Below are 19916 nucleotides of genomic sequence, written 5' to 3' on the forward strand. Positions count from 1 at the left end.
AGCTGCAGAGTGCTGCGCAACAAAAATGGCAGGGAGTTTAAAGAGAAAAAGGCCGTTAGAAAACGACTGTAGTCCATGTTTTAATCTCTTTAGTAAGTCTACTTTAAAGACACGCATGTAATCCGGACAAAAGCTGGCAGCCAATTTATGTAGGGTATTACAAATGTGCACGGTTTATTTGTGTCAATATAAAATAAAGTTCAGATTGTTGTTATTGATCTAACGTGCTAATGCCTCCTTTCATATACACAAGCACAATTTCCTGTATCCTGAATGAGCTAATGGTTCTTCATTGTGTTTGCCTGGTAACATGTAAATAGAGGTAGTTTTGAAGACGAAAATGTATATCAGCTTCTATAGGACACTAAGTCTAACAATATGTAGTAGGAAATTGTATTTTTCCATTGTATTAAATGTTATATATTTGTCCAACACCAATAAAAACATATTAACTGTCCAAAATGGTTGCTGTATTTCCCTACATAATAAGAGTGACTCCATCTCAAAATAATTCATTGTATATTAAGCACTTGAAGATGTTTTCCAAAGATGTGATAGAGCACGTCTTTTCAAAGATATTTCTCAAAAAGAACATTACGGACCCTTTATGGAGTTGCTCATTATAGTTTTGTATAGTATTACACTGTTATTTGCTGAATTTTTCATTCTTCATATTTTCACACATGTAAATGTTTTATTTGCTTTAGCCTATACAAACTCTAGTCTGTAATACTGACCTATTTGAAGAGAGTGTGCTGTACAGCATCAGCCTATGTTTACAGCAAGTTGTGTGGATGGGAGGAGGAAGTTGCAAAGGGACATAGACATAAGTGAGTGGGCAAAACTGTGGCAGATGCACTTCAATGTTGGGAAGTGCAAGGTCATCCACTCTGGATTTGAGAAAGACTAATTGGAAAATGTTCTTAATGGTGAGAGACTAGGAACTGTGGAGGAGCAAAGGGATTTAGGTGTCCATGTACACAAATCAGTAAAAGCTAGTGCACAGGTACAAAAAGTAATCGAAAAGGCCAATGCAACGTTGGCTTTTATCTCAAGGGGCTTGGAATTCAAGTGTGAGGAAGTGATGCTTCAGGAGTTCAAAGCCTTGGTCAAACCCCATCTGGAGTATGGCATTCAGTTTTGGACACATTAAACCTCAGGAAAGATATATTGGCCTTGCAATAGGTACAGTGTAGATTCACCAAAGTGATACAAGGGCTTAACTTGGTTTGTATTCCCTTGAGTTCAGAGGTTGAAGGGTGATCTAATTGAGGTGTTTACAATGATAAAAGGATTCGATAGGGTAGATACAGAAAAACGATTTTTTCTGGTGGAGGAATCCAGAAAAAGATGGCATAATTTTAAAATTAGAGCTAGGCCATTTATGAGTGAAATCAGGAAACACTCTCACACAAATGGTAGTGGAACTCTGGAACTCAAAAGGCTGTAGATGCTGGGCCAATTGAAATTTTCAAGACTAAGATTGATAATTTTTTGTTAGGTAAGGGCATCAAGGAACAGGGATCAAAGACGAGAAAATAGAGCAGAGGTACATTTAAGCCACAATCTATGTGAATGGCGGAATAGGCTCAAGGGGCTAAATGGCCTACTCCTGTTCCTATGTAATTCAGTATATGGGTTATTGCAAATAGGGCAATTGTTAACCCTACAGGTCAGCAACTCCAGGAGAGCAGATTACAGAAGAGGTACAGTGTCCAGATCATAGAGCATAAGGTCCAATTACAGGAGCTGCTGCAAAACCATTGAGAGAAATGGTTCTTAAAAGTACATAATATTACAACACAAGAGTTAAAAATTCAGCTGATCTGAGGCTCGCCAATTTTAGGTTTAGACCAGGAGAAAATCCTCTCTAGAAACCAATTGCCACTGCTTGCTGCAATGCTTGCCCACCAATATTACTGTTACACTGAAGGAACTATACAATGACCTTTAATGCTGAAATGTTATAGTGCTGTAGTACCCAGCTTCAGCTAACGCTTTGAGAAACTTAGTAATACAGTATACAGAAACTGCCGAAAGTATTGTATCAAAATCCGTTGTTTAGACAGTGCAAACTGTTTCAGTACACAGTGCAACAGCACCACCCTGTGACAATGATCGGATACTATAATATAATTAAATTCACTTTATAATTAGGAGGATTTTAGGCTAGTCACAAAATCACAAGATAAATGTAGATAAATAGTAGGCTCTGAATGGCCTACTCCCGTTCCGATGTTCTTAGAGCTATTCGCCCCACCTTAGCTCATCCATCCAGACTCTCCAGTTCTCCCTTCACAGTGTCCAACACAGTTTTCCCCTCCACTACACTAGTCAGAAGTCCATGCCATGTGTTTATTACTCTTTGTGTGACATTCCTAGCATCTGATTTAAATTTATCTTTTACCAGTGTGAATCTGTACTGCCTTGACCGATCATGGAATACTTATGTCACGCATTTTCTTCTAATGTGCAGTAAATGGCACTTGTCTGCATTACATTTCAACAATGCCACTGTTCTGCCTATTCACATATTTTGAATAAATCATTTTGTAGCTAATGAGTTGGCTCTTCAGATTTCAAATGCACCTTCCAGTTTGGCAAATTAAAAGGAGCAAAATAAATTTCAATCAAAAAAAAAATTCAATAAAAGCCAAATAAAGGAAATGGAAGGTAATATGAAAGGAATGCAAGAAACAGAAATGTTTGAAAAGAGATGAGGGAAAGAAACATACAAAAGTCATTGACTCAGAGAGCCAGTGTACCAGCGATTCTGAAGTGAAGACCAGTAGCTTTCAGTGCACAACAATTGTAGAAAGTAACCTGTAAAAAGTTATCTTTTTAACTCCTGCCATCATGGTAATTAAACATGTCACATGTGCTGATGATAATGGTGTCTACTGCATTACCAGCCCAATTAAGATCAACTAACTCTGCATGAACTGGGGCTGGAAGTTGGGTGATCCCACTATCAAGAAAGACTGAAAAGCCTGGGGCTCTTTTCTCTAAAGAGAAGGCTGAGGGATGACTCGATAGAGGTCTGTAAAATTGTAATGGGGTTTGATAGGGTAGACAGAGAAAATGTTTCCATTTTGGCTCGCAGCGTCCCAGTAGCGCCCCTCCTCCCTCTCGGGGCGCTACCTCGGAAAATCAGCCACGGGGGCGCTAACTTTTTCAGGGCGCTACCCAATTTTTACCCCTATGTAATCTATCTATCAGTTACTACACAATTTCAAAAACCTATTTTGCAATCTTTTATTAAAACTTAAGAGTATAATAGATACCTGGGAGTGAGATACAGATGTATAATCTAATTCAGGTGATATAAAAACCCCCAAGACTGGTTTGTGATCATAATCTAAACCCAATGGTTAGATCAGTCTTGAACAGATCACATGCGATTATGGAGAATTTTATACAATTTTAGTGAGGACTGGGGTGATGGCGAATGGGGCTTGGTGCGGGATAGGATACAGGTAGCAGAGTTTTTGAGGAGCTGAAGTTTATAGAGGATAGGAGGCCGAAGATTTTTGGAGTAATCAAGTCTGGAGGTGACATTGGCATGAATGAGGGTTTCAGAGGCAGATGAGTTGAGGTAGGAACAGAGGTGGGCAATGATATAGAGGTGAAAGGTAGGCAGTCTTAGTTCATGTTGGAACAATCAAGGTTCAGCCTGAGATAATGGCCAGGGAGGGGGATGGAGTCGGTAGTAAAGGTATTGTGTTTCTACCAGTTACTGAAGACAATGGCATCTGTCTTCTCAATGTATAACTGGAGATTATATTTCATCCAAGACATGATACCAGACAGCAGTTTGATAGTACAGAAGCAGTGAAAGGGTCAAGAGAAGTTGTGGACCACAACAGTTGAAGGAGAAGTCTATCACCACTTTCACAGGCCAACTAGGGATGAGCAATAAACACAACCTTGCTAGTGTCACCCACATCCCAAGAACAAACTGAAAAAAGGTAGAGTTAGGTGTTGGGAGTTCACGTGGAAACTGACCCAATGTTTGCAGATAATATCGGCATGGGGAGGCACGTAGTCGAGAAGAGGGGGCCAAGAATTAATTCCTTAGGGGACACTACGGTGGTGGTGGGAGGAAAGCCATTGCTACAAATGTTCTGGCTATGCCTGGATGAGTGAGAGTGGAAGCAACAGAGGACAGTCTTATGAGCTGAACAACAGAGGAAGGCGTTGAAAGGAGGATGGCGTGATCAAGCATGTCAAAGGGTCCAGGGAAATCAAGGAGGGATAATGTACCATGATCATAGTCACAGCGTCTCATTTATGCCTTTAGTTAGGGCCATTTTGGTGCTGTGGAATGGGTAGAAACCCGATTGAAGGGATCCAAACAGGGAGTTGTGGGTGAGATGGGCACAGATACGGAAAGCAGCAACATGATCAAGGACCTTGGAGAGGAAAGGGAGGTTGGAGATCGGGCTATAGTAAGGATAGAGGAGGAGGAGGCTTACCAATGGTTTTGAAAGAAGGGCAATGCAGGAAAAAAATAAACTATTTACAATGTCGGCTAGCATGGTGGCAGGAAAGAAAGTTTGGTGATCAGGGCTTTAGTGGGAATGGGGTCGAGAGAGTAGGAGGTCAGGCTCATAGATAGATGAGCTTTAAGAGGGCATGGATGGAGGTGATGAAAAAACGAGAGAGGCGGGGCTTTAGGGCTACAACAAAATGGGAACTATAAGGGAGACCACACTGTCTCAATTATATGACACTGGTATGGGGGGCGATTTTCACCGAATACTTTAGGCGCTAAAGAGGTGGCCAAGATGATGTCTTAAGCTAAAAAGCCAGGTTAGCCTGCGTTTAGCGCAAAACACCATCTTGGTAAAGGAGTTGAAGCCAGTGCTAGGAATGGCCGCCCGGGGGCTTGTTAAACAGCTGACTGCCACTTAAAATCACCTCCAAGTTCCCCTCCAAGTCACATATTTCCATATTTGGAAATATATCGCCGTTCCTTCATTGTCGCTGGGTCAAAATCCTGGAACTCCCTCCCTAACAGCACTATGGGAGTACCTTCACCACACAGGACTGCAGCAGTTCAAGGCGGCAGCTCACCACCTTCTCGAGGGCAATTAGGGATGGGCAATAAAGCTAGCCTTGACAACGACGCCCACATCCCAGTAACGAATAAAAAAAATTCCTGCTGGCGTTCATTAATTGCACGGCATTTGGTGACTAGCACTTCAACTAATGCCCTCTCAACAGTGACCAGCTGTTTGGGAATAAACATGGCGTCGATGTTGATTTCAAGTGCTACTTAAAGGGATACTTACCATTTCATGGTCATTGCTGCTGGAGCTGTGAAGAGGACCTCAAACACATTGGGAGACTTTCTGGGACACATTGTCAAAACTTCACTAACACTCGAGCAACATTAATTCTGGAAATTCCACGAGGACTTCACCTAAAAAGAACAAGTACTGTGCTACTCGACTTAATTGGACATCTTATAAGAGTCACCAGGAGAAAGGGAGTCATGGGCATCTTGCTAGGGGTCCCCCTTAGTTCTGGACAAGGAATGGGATGAGGACATGAGACCAGACAGAGCAGCACCAGCTGCTACAGGAGAGAGGGACAGGAGGGTGAGATGTCGTCCTTCCCCCCTCTGCCAGTACAGGACATCCCTCCTGCTCTGGATCCCTTCCACCAGGACCTCCAGTGCTGCATCAGAGAACCTGTGCGCCCTCTTCCTTGGTTCCTGAGCCATCCTGCAACATGCCGCTGTGTGTCAGCCAAAGAACTCCACACCTTCAGTGGAAGTTGGCGCGAGGAGCCCACATGTACGGCTCTATGAAAATTGTGTCTAATCAGCACTTGAGTGGTAAACCTGCTGTTGTCTGTTTAGCACCGCCAGGCAAATTCAAATTATGGTAATCAGCAATTAGGACCAAAATTATGTGCTAAATCCGGATTTTCAAACAGGCGTGTCTTATTAGCACAGCACCCATTTAGCACCTCTTTTGGTCAAAATAACCACAGCCTCAATCTGCAATTATTTTCATTCAAATTATTTTCATTTGCTGAAGATTGATTGGCTGTCTTCAATATCTATTTCCTATATCTTCACCAGATCATCCAAGAGTTAAACATTTTTTCTAATTAACTCACTTTGTCAAGTTCAAAGAATTCAATACGTTCTTCTTGGCTGCAATTTCTACCGATAGGACTGATGTTCAGCATTCCATTACGGAATTCAATAAAGGTGCCTCTGTGAAAGAAATATTGCATTATACAGTCACTAATCGCCACTAACGTTTCGACTATTGTAAATTTTGAATTGCACAGCACAGTAAAATAACTGCGATATGGATTATCAGTCCATCTACTATGGGGTGCGTTAACATTTTGAAAACATTTATTGATTAATATATTGAATAAATTAGATGTCATACTTTTAAAAACATGATCTATTCAGGAACTGTATTCCTAAAGATTGGTTTTGCATTGTGTATTACAAAAATAGCCTAAAATCAAGGAAGTCAAGCACAAGTCAACAGCCTGCAGACATGAGTAGAATACTGTTAAGAAAGAAAGACTTGCATTTATATAGCGTCTTTCATGACCACCGGATGTCTCAAAACGCTTTACAGCCAATGAAGTACTTTTGGAGTATAGTCACTGTTGTAATGTGGGAAACTGTTAACCAATGTTTCAATTCAGGAGATCTTATGTAATAGAAATGCTGTAGACAACAATAAGATTCAGGTTCCCAAAAGAGAGTTTCAGGAGTTAGGAGGTAGATTAAGAAACAGGATCGCAAAAGGTAGTAATCGCAGGATAACAACCACTACCATATGCTAGACAGGACAGGAATAACCAGTGTAAGAGGCTAACTGTGCATCTTGCGGCATGGTATAGGAGGGGAGGATTCAGATTCTTGGGACACTCCTTCTTCTTAGGCAGTCCCTCGGAATCGAGGATGACTTGCTTCCACACTAAAAATGAGTTCTCAGGTGACTGATGAGTCCAATGCAGGACCTACAGTCTCTGTCACAGGTGGGGCAGACGGTGGTTGAAGGGGCAGGTGGGTGGGGTGCTTGGGTTGAAGTGCGCTCCTTGCGCTATTGGGACACTAGGGCAGGAGTGAACTGTACTAAAGGAGTGGCCTATAGAGAGGTTAATTAGAGTTGTGGGGGAAAGTTTAAACTAATAATGCACTGGAAGGGGTAAAGCAAGATAATAGAGTAGGCTGCTTGGAACAGAAAGTAACCAGAAGTATACACAATAAGGAAGTTAAGAGGTAAAACAGGCCAAGATAGTAAAAACAAAATCAGGGTGCAGGAAGACAGATGAGGAAAAATTGCCAACAAGGAAATCCAAACTAAAACTCTCCAAGTATAAAATTAGGGAACTAGAGTCATTGATTAAAATAAAAAATCATGACAATAACAGCAGTAACTGAACCATGATTGCAGCTAGATCAGGATTAAATATTCCAGGTTATAACATTTTAAGGAGGGATATGGAGGAATTATTAGAGACAATAGCTAGAGCATAAGGAATTAAATAGAGAGGTGATCCCAACAGTATGTTGCCTGACCTGCTGAGTTTTTCCAGCATTTTCTGTTGTTATTTCGGATTTCCAACATCTGCAGTATTTTGCTATCGTCCCAACAGTATTCATTTGGATTGAGTTGAGAATTAGCAAGGGATAGATCACACTAGTGGGAGTAGATTACAATTGCCAAACAGTGAAGAAATCAAGGATACCATTTGTAGACAAATTAGAGAAGCATGTATTAACAAAAATTCATGGGGATTTTAATTCCATAATACAGTGAGATAGGAAAATGTGCGAAAAAAAGGGAAGGCTTTTTTGCAGGGTATTTATGCCTGCCTTCTCGGTCAATATGTTTCTACTCCAACAAGGAAGGAAGCACTACTTGATCTGGTTCTAGATAATAAAGCAGAGTAAACAGGTAACCTAAATTAGGAGAATATTTGGAAAGCAGTAGCCACAATATACTTTTGGCTCAGAAAGGAAAAAGAAATGTCTAGGACACGAGTAATTAACTGGAACACTGTAAATTAAAGTAAGTTAAAAAAGGACTATTCCCAATTTAAATGGAAGGAAACATTTGCAAATAGAACTGTAGATCAGCAAGGGAAATATTTAAATAGGAGATGGAAAGGGAACAAATCAAGTATATTCCATTAAGGAAAAAAGGGATGTGTCGAAGGTTGAGATTCTACAGGTGCATAGAGATTAGATTGAATTTCGAACTTTAAAAAAGCATTTAGCACTTACGGGGCATTTAATTAAAAAAGCCAGGGCAAATATAAATGTAGAAAGGCTCCAAAGAGGGAAATTACAAAGGCTGAAGCATGAATGTAAATTAACCCAAAAAGGCAATAAAAAGGATATTGCTAGGCACATCTGAAGATAGACAAGGAAGAGGTAGGGCAACTGAGAGATTAAGGTGACAAGCTAGTAACTGAGAGTGAGGGATTGTCAGAAATAATAAATAAGTACTATCCCTCAGTTTTAACTGTGGAGATGGATATTGCAGGTTAGTAATGAAATTACTCAAAATTACGTTAGAGGATACCGAGGATACCATACTGAGAAAGAGCAGATGGTCTGGCTATAATCTTCCAAACTGCAGAGGAAAAGAAAAAAAATGTTCGAGAAGACTGGACAGTGTCAAATGCAACTTCCCTCTTTAAAAAAGGGGACAGGATAAGCCAGGACATTATAAGCCGGTAACTTAGATATACTTAGAGGTCCAATTTCTACCCCAATTTATCATACTGTATTCATATTTTTACTTCTCTGTTTTAATTCATTGGAAACATTATACATTTTCATTAAAGAAAGTTCCCAATAAATTAACAGCTAAGTCTTAAAGTGCTGATTGGTTATAAAAATGTTGATAAAAACAAGAGGATTGCAAACTATGCTGAAGTGGTTTAATTTCAGAAGCAATTTTTACCTTTTTTTCGGCAGCTTAATCTTGGCTATATAATTTAGAGAGTAGTTGATCAGGTTCTGCAATATTTCCTCACCAACATGGCTCTGGATGCTCTAAAAATCATCACACATGTAAAACAAAACTGCTTGTCAAGTATATTTCATAATATGTAGAAAAAACAATACTTCCATATGGCAACTGACAATACCTTTAAGCCCATGTAATTAGATCACTGACAATAGTGCACAGTCTTCAACACAGTACAACAATGTAGTAAATATATCTAACATTACCATGTTCTATCTTCAAAACTATCAAAGTACCATCTAAGTCACACTTGTGTATGAATTTCCCCTACTATATGATTCCCATTTTGGTAAAATAAAAGGGATGAATATGCAAATTAGAAAACAGATTTTACATTATTTCGGTATTCTTTTGTTAAAATCTCCCATTGTATAAATGGTATATTTAAAAGGTATTAATTTATGCTGGACACAGTGATTTTTTTTGTTGCTGTCCTTTTCATATGTTTATGTGGAACCTGATATGAAAAATAAGAGGATGGCACAATTCTTCCTTTATCAGCAGCCAAAATAACACTGGTATTAAAGAGGTTGTATGATTAATTGGTGTGTAGGTTGTAGAACAAGTGCTGCAGTTCTACTACTGAAAAAACATTTTTTAAGGTAAATGATGAGCAAAGTCGCACTCCTGCCAGATCAGGCATGCAGGGTGCACAAATTGCTGCTGCACATTTTCAGCCAAGTGCTTCTTGTTCACATGTTCCAGTGTTGTGGCAGTGTGGCAGATAAAACAAGCCCCTGTTTCACTCCTCACTTTGAGGGAGGTGGGTTGGGGTAAGCTAGATCAACTGTTCAAAAAATACATATTTCCAGGTGGACGAGAGTACATTCATAATAAAAAGGGCCTATTTCTCCTTTAACTCATTCAGATGAATTTCACTATTTAAAAACTTACCTGTTTAGCCAAAAACTTGCCAGCTTTATATGCAACTAAGCCATTTTCAGCAAACACATAATCAACTTTTGAAATAACTGAAAGGAAAATAGAACAGACATTTTAAAATCCAGTACAAGCAAGATATTCATTTCCCTGATGCCATAATATAATAAAACTGTGTACAGTCCATTCATTAACTTAATTAACGTGGTTTGCTTTAGTTGCTGTTCCATTGTTGAACAATGTACCATCTACACACCAGTGACTCAAAACAAATACAAGAAATTAAAACAGCCACTAAATAGTCTATGTTGTATTACTAAATATTTTATAACATACAACAGCAAATTAAATCATTCTACATGTAATATAACTCAGCCATGTAGCTGGTAGTTTACAAAAATGTATGGCAGATCAAGCGATTAGCCAAAGCCACACAGGAACTGACTGATATTCCCTCCACCCTAGCCCAGGGACACGAGGGCCAATCACACCACTAACCCTGCTGACAGCAACAACCGAGCAATTCTATATAGAAAATCCCATTCATTACATGTACATATATGGAAATATAAAAGAATACACTGTGGAGATGTTTTATTGAGAGCCAGCAGCATAAACTGGGTGGGGCCCGGCCAAGATAGGTTGGACTCGGCCTGTGGGGGTGGTCACTCTGGCAGCCTGCCGCTCTTCCGCGGTTTTGTCCGGGTAGCCTTGCAGTAGGAGCCGCAGTGTCCGCTCGAGGCCTTCAGCCACCAGTGGCACCGCAGGGGCGAGGTGGACAGTAAAAATAATATATTTTAAGTTATAGGTTTCCTTTGTTTTTGTTTAAGTTTTCTATTAGTTGTGCCCCTCTAAAACAAAAAAAGGGGGCACTTCTGTTATGTTTTTTCGTTTGATGACATTGGGGCAAACATTATCTCCTTATAGTTTTAATCAAAATAAATTGCCTAAACTGAGCAGCTCCTCTCAGTTCTCATTGGCAGATCCATATATTAAGCTCAGTTTATATCAATGGCTCTCTGAATAAGCAGGCTTAATGTGACAAAAAGGCTTTTCTGTTTTCCTATTTATGTTGCACTTTAATTCTTACCGACCTTTCTTGGCTGAACAAGTATTATCACTTGTGCTATTAGTACTATCATTTAAAGGTTACAATCAGAATATCAGTTTTCAATTTGACAATTTCTATTGCCATCTCTGAATTTCTACTGCAATTCCTACTCACCTGCAACCAGCTGGCCCATTTCCTATGGTAGTATCAGACATGATAAGGCCACTATTGCCCTTGTCACTTCTGATATGGATTGAGGTAGAACTGGTTTGTTACGAATCAATGGCCGTCCCTTCATCATAAGGTCAGAAGTGGGGATGTTCGCTGATGATTGCAGTGTTCAGTTCCATTCGCAACTCCTCAGATATGAATCAGTCTGTGCCCTCATGCAGCAAGACCTGGACAACATTCAGGCTTGGGCTGATAAATGGCAGCAATAACAACAACTTGTATTTATATCGCGCCTTTAATGTAGTAAAACATCCCAAGGCACTTCACAGGAGTATTGTAAGACAAAAATTTGACACCGAGCCACATAAGGAGAAATTAGGGCAGGTGACCAAAAGCTTGGTCAAAGAGGTAAGTTTTAAGGAGCATCTTAAAGGAGGGTAGAGAGGCAGAGAGGTTTAGGCAGGGAATTCCAGAGTTGAAGGCCAAGGCAACAGAAGGCACGGCCACCAATGGTTGAGCGATTATAATCAGGGATGCTCAAGAGGGCAGAATTAGAGGAGCGCAGCTATCTCGGGGGGTTGTGGGGCTGGAGGAGATTACAGAGATAGGGAGGGGCGAGACTATGGAGGGATTTGAAAACAAGGATGAAAATTTTGAAATCGAGGTGTTGCTTAACACGGAGCCAATGCAGGTCAGCGAGCATAGGGGTGATGGGTGAATGGGACTTGGTGCAAGTTAGAGCACAGGCAGCCGAGTTTTGGATGACCTCAAGTTTATGTAGGGTAGAATGTGGGAGGCCAGCCAGGAGTGCGTTGGGATAGTCAAGTCTAGAGGTAACAAAGGCATCTTTGAGGGTTTCAGCAGCAGATGAGCTGAGGCAAGGGTGGAAATAGGTGGTCTTAGTTATGCCGGAGATATGTGGTCAGAAGCTCATTTCAGGGTCAAATGATACCAAGGTTGCGAACAGTGTGGTTCAGCCTCAGACAGATGTTAGGGCGAGGGATGGAGTCAGTGGCGAGGGAACGGAGTTTGTGGCGGGGACCGAAAACAATAACTTTGGTCTTTCCAATATTTAATTGGAGGAAATTTCTGCTCATCCAGAACTGGATGTCGGACAAACAGTCTGTCAACTTAGAGACCGTGGAGGAATCGAGAGAAGTGGTAGAGGTAGAGCTGGGTGTCATCAGCGTACATGTGGAAAGTAATGCAGTGTTTTCGGATGATGTTGCCAAGGGGCAGCATGTAGATGAGAAATAGGAGGGGGCCAAAGATAGATCCTTGGGGGACACTAGAGGTAATGATGTGGGAGTGGGAAGAGAAGCCATTGCAGGTGATTCTCTGGCTACGATTAGATAGATAAGAATGGAACCAGGCGAGTGCAGTCCCACCCAGCTGGATGATGGTGGAGAGGCGTTGGAGATGGATGGAGTGGTCAACCGTGACAAAGGCTGCAGACAAGTCAAGAAGGACAAGGAGGGATAGTTTACCTTTGTCACAGTCATAAAGGATGCCATTTGTGACTTTGATGAGAGCTGTTTCAGGGGCGGAAATGTGATTGGAGGGATTCAAACATGGGGTTGCGGGAAAGATGGGCACATATTTGGGAGGTGACAACACATTCAAGGATTTTGGAGAGGAAAGGGAGATTGGAGATGGGGCGGTAGTTTGCCAGGACGGAGGGGTCAAGGGTTGGTTTTTTGAGAGGGGTGATGACGGCAGATTTGAGGGAGAGGAGGACAGTACCTGAGGAACCGTAAACAATTATCAGCTAACATGGGAGCCAGAAAATGAAGTTGGGTGGTCAGCAGTTTGGTGGGAATAGGGTCGAGGGAGCAGGAAGTGGGTCTCATGGACAAGATGAGCATGGAAAGGTCATGAGGGGAGATCAGAGAGAAACTGGAGAAAGATGTGAGTTCAGGGCTCGGGCAGGAGGGAACCTTAGAGGAAGTTTGGCCCGGTGGGCAAGGTGAAGGAAGGGAAGTGGCAGAGGTAACTGAATGGATGGTCTTAATCTTAGAGACAAAGAAGTCCATGAGCTCCTCACACTTGTTGTCGGAGGTGAGGTTGAAGGAGACGGTTAGCAGTGGAGAATAGAAACCGGGGTTTATCTTTGCATTCCAGAATGATTCTGGAATAGTGAGCAATTTTGGCAGACAAGAGCAGGACCCGATAATGCTTTCTGTGGTTCAGCCAGATCTGGTGGCGAATGGCTAAACCAGTTGTCTGCCATATCCGTTCATGTCTGCGACCCTTGGACTTAAGGGAGCAAAGATGAGAGCTGTACCGGGGGAACGGCCAGGGTAAGAGAGAGTAATTGTTTTATTAGGGACTAGGGCATCAAAGGTGGTGGTGAGGGTGTGGTTGAGTAGATTGGTAGCTGCAGAAATGTTGTGGTGAATAGAGGGCCAAAGGCTGGACAGTTGGGATTTCATAAGTGCAGTTGTAAGAGAGTTGGGAGTGAGTTTTTTCCTGGGGCGGACACAGAAGGAAATAGGGTTGGGGAGTGCGGGGGAAGGGGGATGTGGGTGGAGAGCAAAATGAGGAAAAATGTCAGAGATGGCCTTATCTGCGATTGACACCACGGGAGTAGCGAGGCCACGCGAGATGGCAGGGTTGAGGGGGTGGCCATGAATATGGGTTGGGGAGTTTACATAGAGGGAGAGATTAAGGGAGGATAGTGAACTCAGAGGAGAAAGAGCATGAGGATTTGAGATGGCGGTTGAAATCACAGAGGATGAGAAGTTGCTCGATGCAGAGGCTGAGGTCGGAAAAGAGTGAAGATATCTCGGTATTAAAATTTTTATGGTGCTTGGGTGGGTGGTAGAGAACGAGAACTTTAAATGAGAGGTGAGAAGGGTGGAATAAGGTGAGATGCTCAAAGGAGGAGAAAGTGCCGGAGGAATAGAGGGACAGGCCAAGGGGTGATTTGGTGATGAGAGCCACACCGCCACCACAGCAGTCTGAGCGGGGCAAGTGGTTGAAGGTATAGCCAGGTGGGGTGGCTTCATTTAAGGGTAAGGTGTCATCACCCCTCAGCCAAGTTTCCCTCAGGGCCATGATGTCAATGCAGTCATCCACAATAAGCTCATGGATGGCAAGAGCCTTGTTCACAAGTTAACAGACATTCTGGAGGGAGGTGCGGAGAGGGTCAGTGATGACTGACCCACTGCCAGCGTCCATAGGGTCAGTGCTGGAAGGGGTGAGTTGGATGGGGAGTAGATTGGCAAGATTTGCCCCCAGTGGGTGCGCTGGGCGGGAAGGTCGGCGAGAGTCGGATGGGACAGTTGGGGTTGCTGCTCGTAAGGAGGCAGCGACGAGTGCCTCGATGGGCCCTTCATAGGATGCCAAGAGAGGCACAGAGGGAAGCTGTGGGCTTATCTAAGAGGGAGTCAAGCCTGGGACGGCGGCAGGAGAGTAGGAAGATCGAAGAGTAATGAAGGATTGGGGTGGGGATTTGGGAGGGCAGAGTAACCGAGAGAGGAGAGATGAAAGGAGGAATGATGACAGGAGGCAGAGGGAAAAGGAAAAGGGGGAGAAAAAAGTGGAAAAAGAAATGAATGGCTTGTGTCCAGAGCAGCAGCCGAAGTTCGCATGTGAATGGACACAGGGAAAAGCTCAGGTTACATAGGCCTGGTTATGTGGTAATTAATGGTATACAGGTTTCCTGGTAGCAGGGAATAGGTCGGAGACAATAGTAGGGAGACCAGGGTCAAAGTCAGAGGTCCCATGGAGGAACAAAGCCGACGCAAGTAGGATGGAGCCGACACGGAGCATCGACGAACCGCTGTCCAAAGCAGGCGAGTGAAGTCCAGAAGCTATCTGAAGGGTAGAGAGTTCGAGCATGGCGGTTGTTGCCCTAGGAATGAGTCGGTAGCGATGCAGAATGATGGCGAAATTAACACAAGTTGGAGGTCACCGTAGATCAAAGCGGTGGAGAAAAAGTAAAACCACAAGCTAGCAACCAGCAAAGCTGATAAACCAGTAGAACGAGTCACCAGACAGCACGTGAAACAGCAGCTACTAGCTAGAAGCCAACCAAGCTGGAAAAATCAGTAGAACCAGTTCAAGAGACACAGCGCAGTTTAAAAGTTAGTTTTAAACCAAAAACATCTTTTAGCAGCAGAGATAGTGACACAGCAGGTAAGTCTTAGTGTAGTCCAGTGCAGAAACGTAGTGGTATAATCCAGTGTAGTTCAAAGCAGAAACGTAGTCTAGATGTCCAGAGAAGTCCAGCAGATTGGAAACCAATTTGAGAAAGGAATCCAGCAGCATAAGACTTGAAGCGACTGAAAAGCAGAGTCACAGCAGCTGAGTCAAACAGTGTAGTCAGTAGAGCAGTGTAGTCCCGTTGGCGGAGGAATCCAGGTGATGGAAGTCAAGTTTCAGCAGAGTTCCGGCAGTTGAAAGAGCTCAGCGAGAACAAAAACACGCCGTTGGATGGGCAGTGGACTCAGCAGGGGTAGCTTTAAACTTGTAGTTTCGGCTGAAATGCTTTCACTATCAGGGCAAGGGTATCTTAAGCAATGGAAGAAAGGGCAATGGATGACCAAGGATACAGCTTAAGAGAAGGGCAGCTCAGTAAGGAGCTGCCAGCCCAGGAGCCATCTTGGATAAAAACTTGGCAAGTAACATTCGCGTCACATAAGTGCCAAGCAATGACCATCTCCAACAAGAGAAAGTCTAACCACCTCCCCTTGACATTCAATGACATTACCATCACCGAATCCCCCACCATCAACATCCTGGGGGTCACCACTGACCAGAAACTTAACTGGACCAGCCACATGTGGTCAGAGGCTGGGTATTCGGCGACGAGTGACTCACCTCCTGACTCCCCAAAGCCTCTCCACCATCTACAAGGCATAAGTCACTGGCCTGGATGAGTGCAGTTCTAACAACACAAGAAGCTCGACACCATCCAGGACAAAGCAGCCTGCTTGATTGGCACCCCATGCACCACCTTAAACATTCACTTCCTCCACCACCAACGCACCGTGCTGCAGTGTGTACACCATCTACAAGATGCACTGCAGCAACTCACCAAGGCTTCTTCAACAGCACCTCCCAAACCCACGATCTCTACCACCGGGACAAGAGCAGCAGGCGCATAGGAACACCATCACCTCCAAGTCACACACCATCCTGACTTGGAAATATATCGACGATCCTTCATCGTCGCTGGGTCAAAATCCGGGAACTCCCTACCGAACAGCACTGTGGGAGTACCTTCACTACACAGACTGCAGAGGTTTAAGAAGATGGGTCACCACCACCTTCTCAAGGGCAATTAGGGATGGGCAATAAATGCTGGCCTTGGCAGCAATGCCCACATCCCATAATTGAATAAAATCAAATCGGGAGAATGGGATAGGAAGCGCCAGTTGGTGATCGGGAGAGAAAGAGCAGCAATCGTGGTGGATGCGGGGTGGAAGCTCCAGTCCGGAACCAGGGGTGGGTGGGATGAAGTTCCGATCTCCAATTGGATGCCAAGGGATTGGTAATCGCAGGGGGGGTGGGGGGAGAGAAAGGAAGCTCCAGTCCTCAATTGGGGAAGGCGGGGCGGAAGCTCCAGTCAACAATTGGGGGAACAAGAGCAGCAACCATGGGGTTTGAGCTTCAGCCAGCCGAAGGCTTCCTGGGGTGGGGGCGATGGGGCGTTGGAGTGGGGAAGGAAGCTCTAGCCAGCTGAAGGCTTCCTCAAGTGTCTTGGGGGGAGCAGCTCCTGGCCCACAAGGAGTGCTGGAAGAGCCACTTACCTTGCGGAGACGGCAGCTTCTGCCTCCGTTGTGCTACCGGGAACCCCAAGCTCGAGCCTCCCACTCATTTTTGTAAAATTTAAGCTGTGCCGCTGATGATGTCATCAGGTCACGACTTTGGTATGGTAATTAGGCCTTTTGTAGAAGCCTCTTCTGTGCCCTGAACTATGCACTTTAAATTTTAAATGGGCAGTAATGGGGTCGGGTTGCCCAATCCTGATATATTAACCTCCCTCTCCGATTGGGGCATGGGTGGGGGAGGAAATTAAAATAGAGGCGAGTGATTCAATAATATTTTGCCTCTTTACTGAACCAGTGCTATCTGGAGTACTGATTCTGACAGTTAGAAATCAAGGCTATAATAGTGAGTTAGTGTTATTTGGTAGACTATGACTCTGTCTCTTTGAATTAGTGCTGTTTTTGAGATCTATAATATCTATGTTATTGGGATCCATGGATTGATGAGTCAACATTACTGGGCTAAAGTCACAGTATCCAGACATCAGATCCCACCTAATTCCAGAGAAGTGGTACAAGAACTCTGGGGGAGGGTGTCTCACAAGGCTTGGGTTTTTAGACCTTGCTTGGATGTCCTGGCCATTTGTACCCATGGATTGGCGGGTAGATAATGTTGCCCCACTATTCAAAAAAGGTGGTAGAGAAAAAGCAGGGAATTATAGACCGGTAAGCCTGACATCGGTAGTGGGGAAAATGCTAGAGTCCATTATAAAAGATGTAATAGCAGAGCACTTGGAAAGCAGTGACTGGATCGGACAAAGTCAACATGGATTTACAAAAGGTAAATCATGCTTGACTAATCTACTGGAATTTTTTGAGGATGTAACTGGTAAAATAGATAAGGGAGAACCAGTGGATGTGGTGTATTTGGACTTTCAGAAGGCTTTCGATAAGGTCCTGCATAAGAGGTTAGCATGCAAAATTAAGGCACACGGGATTGGGGGCAAGGTATTGACTTGGGTAGAGAACTGGTTGGCAGACAGAAAGCAAAGAGTTGGAATAAACGGGTCGTTTTCCGAGTGGCAGGCAGTGACTAGTGGTGTACCGCAAGGATCGGTCCTAGGACCCCAGCTGTTCACAATATATAATGATCTGGACGAGGGAATTGGATGTAATATCTCCAAATTTGCAGACGACACAAAGCTGGGTGGGAGGGTATGCTATGAGGAGGATGTCATGAAACTCCAGTACGATTCGGACAGGTTGGGTGATTGGGCAGAAACATGGCAAATGCACTATAATGTGGATAAATGTGAGGTTATCCACTTTGGTGGCAAAAACAGGAAGGCAGATTATTTGAATGGCAATAGATTGGGAGAAGGGGAAGTGCAAAGAGAGCTGGGTGTTCTTGTGCACCAGTCGCTGAAGGTAAGCATGCAGGTGCAGCATGCGGTTAAGAAGGCAAATGGTATGTTGGCCTTCGTAGCAAGAGGGTTCGAGTACAGGAACAAGGATGTCTTGCTGCAGTTGTACAGGGCCTTGGTGAGACCGCACCTTGAGTATTGTGTGCAGTTTTGGTCACCTTACCTGAGGAAGGACGTTCTTGCCATGGAGGGAGTGCAGCGAAGATTCACCAGGCTGATACCTGGGATGGCAGGAATGACGTACGAGGAGAGATTGTGTCGATTGGGCTTATACTCACTGGAGTTTAGAACATTGAGAGGGGATCTCATCAAAACCTATAAAATTCTGTCAGGTCTGGACAGACTAGATGCAGAAAGGATGTTTCTGATGGCCGGGGAGTCCAGAACCAGGGGTCATAGTCTAAGGATAAGGGGTAAGCCATTTAGGACTGAAATGAGGAGGAATTTCTTCACCCAGAGAGTGGTGAACCTGTGGAATTCTCTGCCACAGAGGGCGGTGGAGGCCAGTTCATTAAATATATTCAAGAAAGAGTTGGATATATTTCTTGAGGCTAAGGGGATCAAGGGATATGGAGAGAAGGCAGGGACAGGGTACTGAATTTGGATGATCAGCCATGATCTCATTGAATGGCGGAGCAGGCTCGAAGGGCCGAATGGCCTACTCCTGCTCCTATCTTCTATGTTTCTATGTTAAGCCTACCTAATGTTAATTTAAATGTTTAAAAGTGCAGAAGCTCTCACTGAACATTTACATTTTAACCACTGGGAGGTGGATTCTGATAAAGCATGTAACCTCTCCTAAGCAGGAGAACTGCAGTATGAGGCTGGCAGTAAAAACAGAGGTACAAAAAGAAAATACTGCAGATGCTGGAAATCTGAAATAAAAACAGAAAATGCTGGAGATACTCAGCAGCTCAGGCAGCATACATTACAACAGAGAGAAACAGAGTTAACATTTCAGGTCATCGACCTGCACAGATGCTGCCTGACCGGCTGAGTATCTCCAGCATTTTCTGTTTTTATTATAGTAAAAACAGGGGACTGTCCAGTTGGAACCATACTGCAGAATAAAAGCAGCGTGAGTCTATTATTGCTACAATTACAAGAGAAATGCAGGGAACAGCACCAACCGCTGTACATGGCCTTCTTTGATCTCACAAAGGCCTTCGACACTGTCAACCGTGAGGCATTATGGAGTGTCCTCCTCAAATTCGGCTGCCCTCAAAAGTTTGTCACTATCCTCCGCCTGCTTCACGACGACATGCAAGCCGTGATCCTGACCAACGGTTCCACCACAGACCCAATTCACGTATGAACCGGGGACAAGCAAGGCTGTCATCGCACCAACGCTCTTCTCAATCTTCCTTGCTGCAATGCTCCATCCCACCCTCAGTAAGCTCCCCACTGGAGTGGAGCTAATTTACAGAACAAACGGGAAATTGTTCAAACTCCAAACCATCGTAAACACCTTCACCGAAGCATACGAGAGCATGGGCCTTACACTAAACATCCATAAGACAAAGGTCCTCTACCAACCTACCCCCGCCACACAGTGCTGCCCCCCGATTATCAAAATCCACGACAAGGCCTTGGACAACGCGGACCACTTTCCATACCTCGGGAGCCTACTGTCAACAAGGGCAGACGTCGACAACGA

The 19916-nt window shown here is 43.8% G+C and overlaps 1 protein-coding gene across 4 annotated transcripts in view; it reads right to left on the minus strand.

Annotated features, from left to right (window-relative positions):
- The window catches only part of pmm2 (phosphomannomutase 2), a 40591-nt gene that overhangs the window by 18849 nt on the left and 1826 nt on the right, over positions 1-19916 (minus strand). For 3 of the 4 annotated variants that reach the window (XR_015079969.1, XM_086000860.1, XM_086000861.1), the window contains exons 3-6: positions 9915-9991; positions 8955-9046; positions 8559-8621; positions 6130-6229 (exon numbers count right to left, since the gene is read on the minus strand). Coding sequence is in view for 3 of the 4 variants with exons in the window: in XM_086000860.1 (XP_085856986.1) it covers positions 6130-6229; positions 8559-8621; positions 8955-9046; positions 9915-9991 (332 nt within the window). In the remaining variant the exon portion in view is untranslated. The remainder of the gene's footprint in view (positions 1-6129; positions 6230-8558; positions 8622-8954; positions 9047-9914; positions 9992-19916) is intronic. The other variant, XM_086000863.1, reaches the window with a different exon arrangement.

The sequence above is a fragment of the Somniosus microcephalus genome, chromosome 11 (assembly GCF_052327205.1).
Source record: "Somniosus microcephalus isolate GS21.2 chromosome 11, FLI_Smic_1.0, whole genome shotgun sequence".
Taxonomy (NCBI): domain Eukaryota; kingdom Metazoa; phylum Chordata; class Chondrichthyes; order Squaliformes; family Somniosidae; genus Somniosus; species Somniosus microcephalus.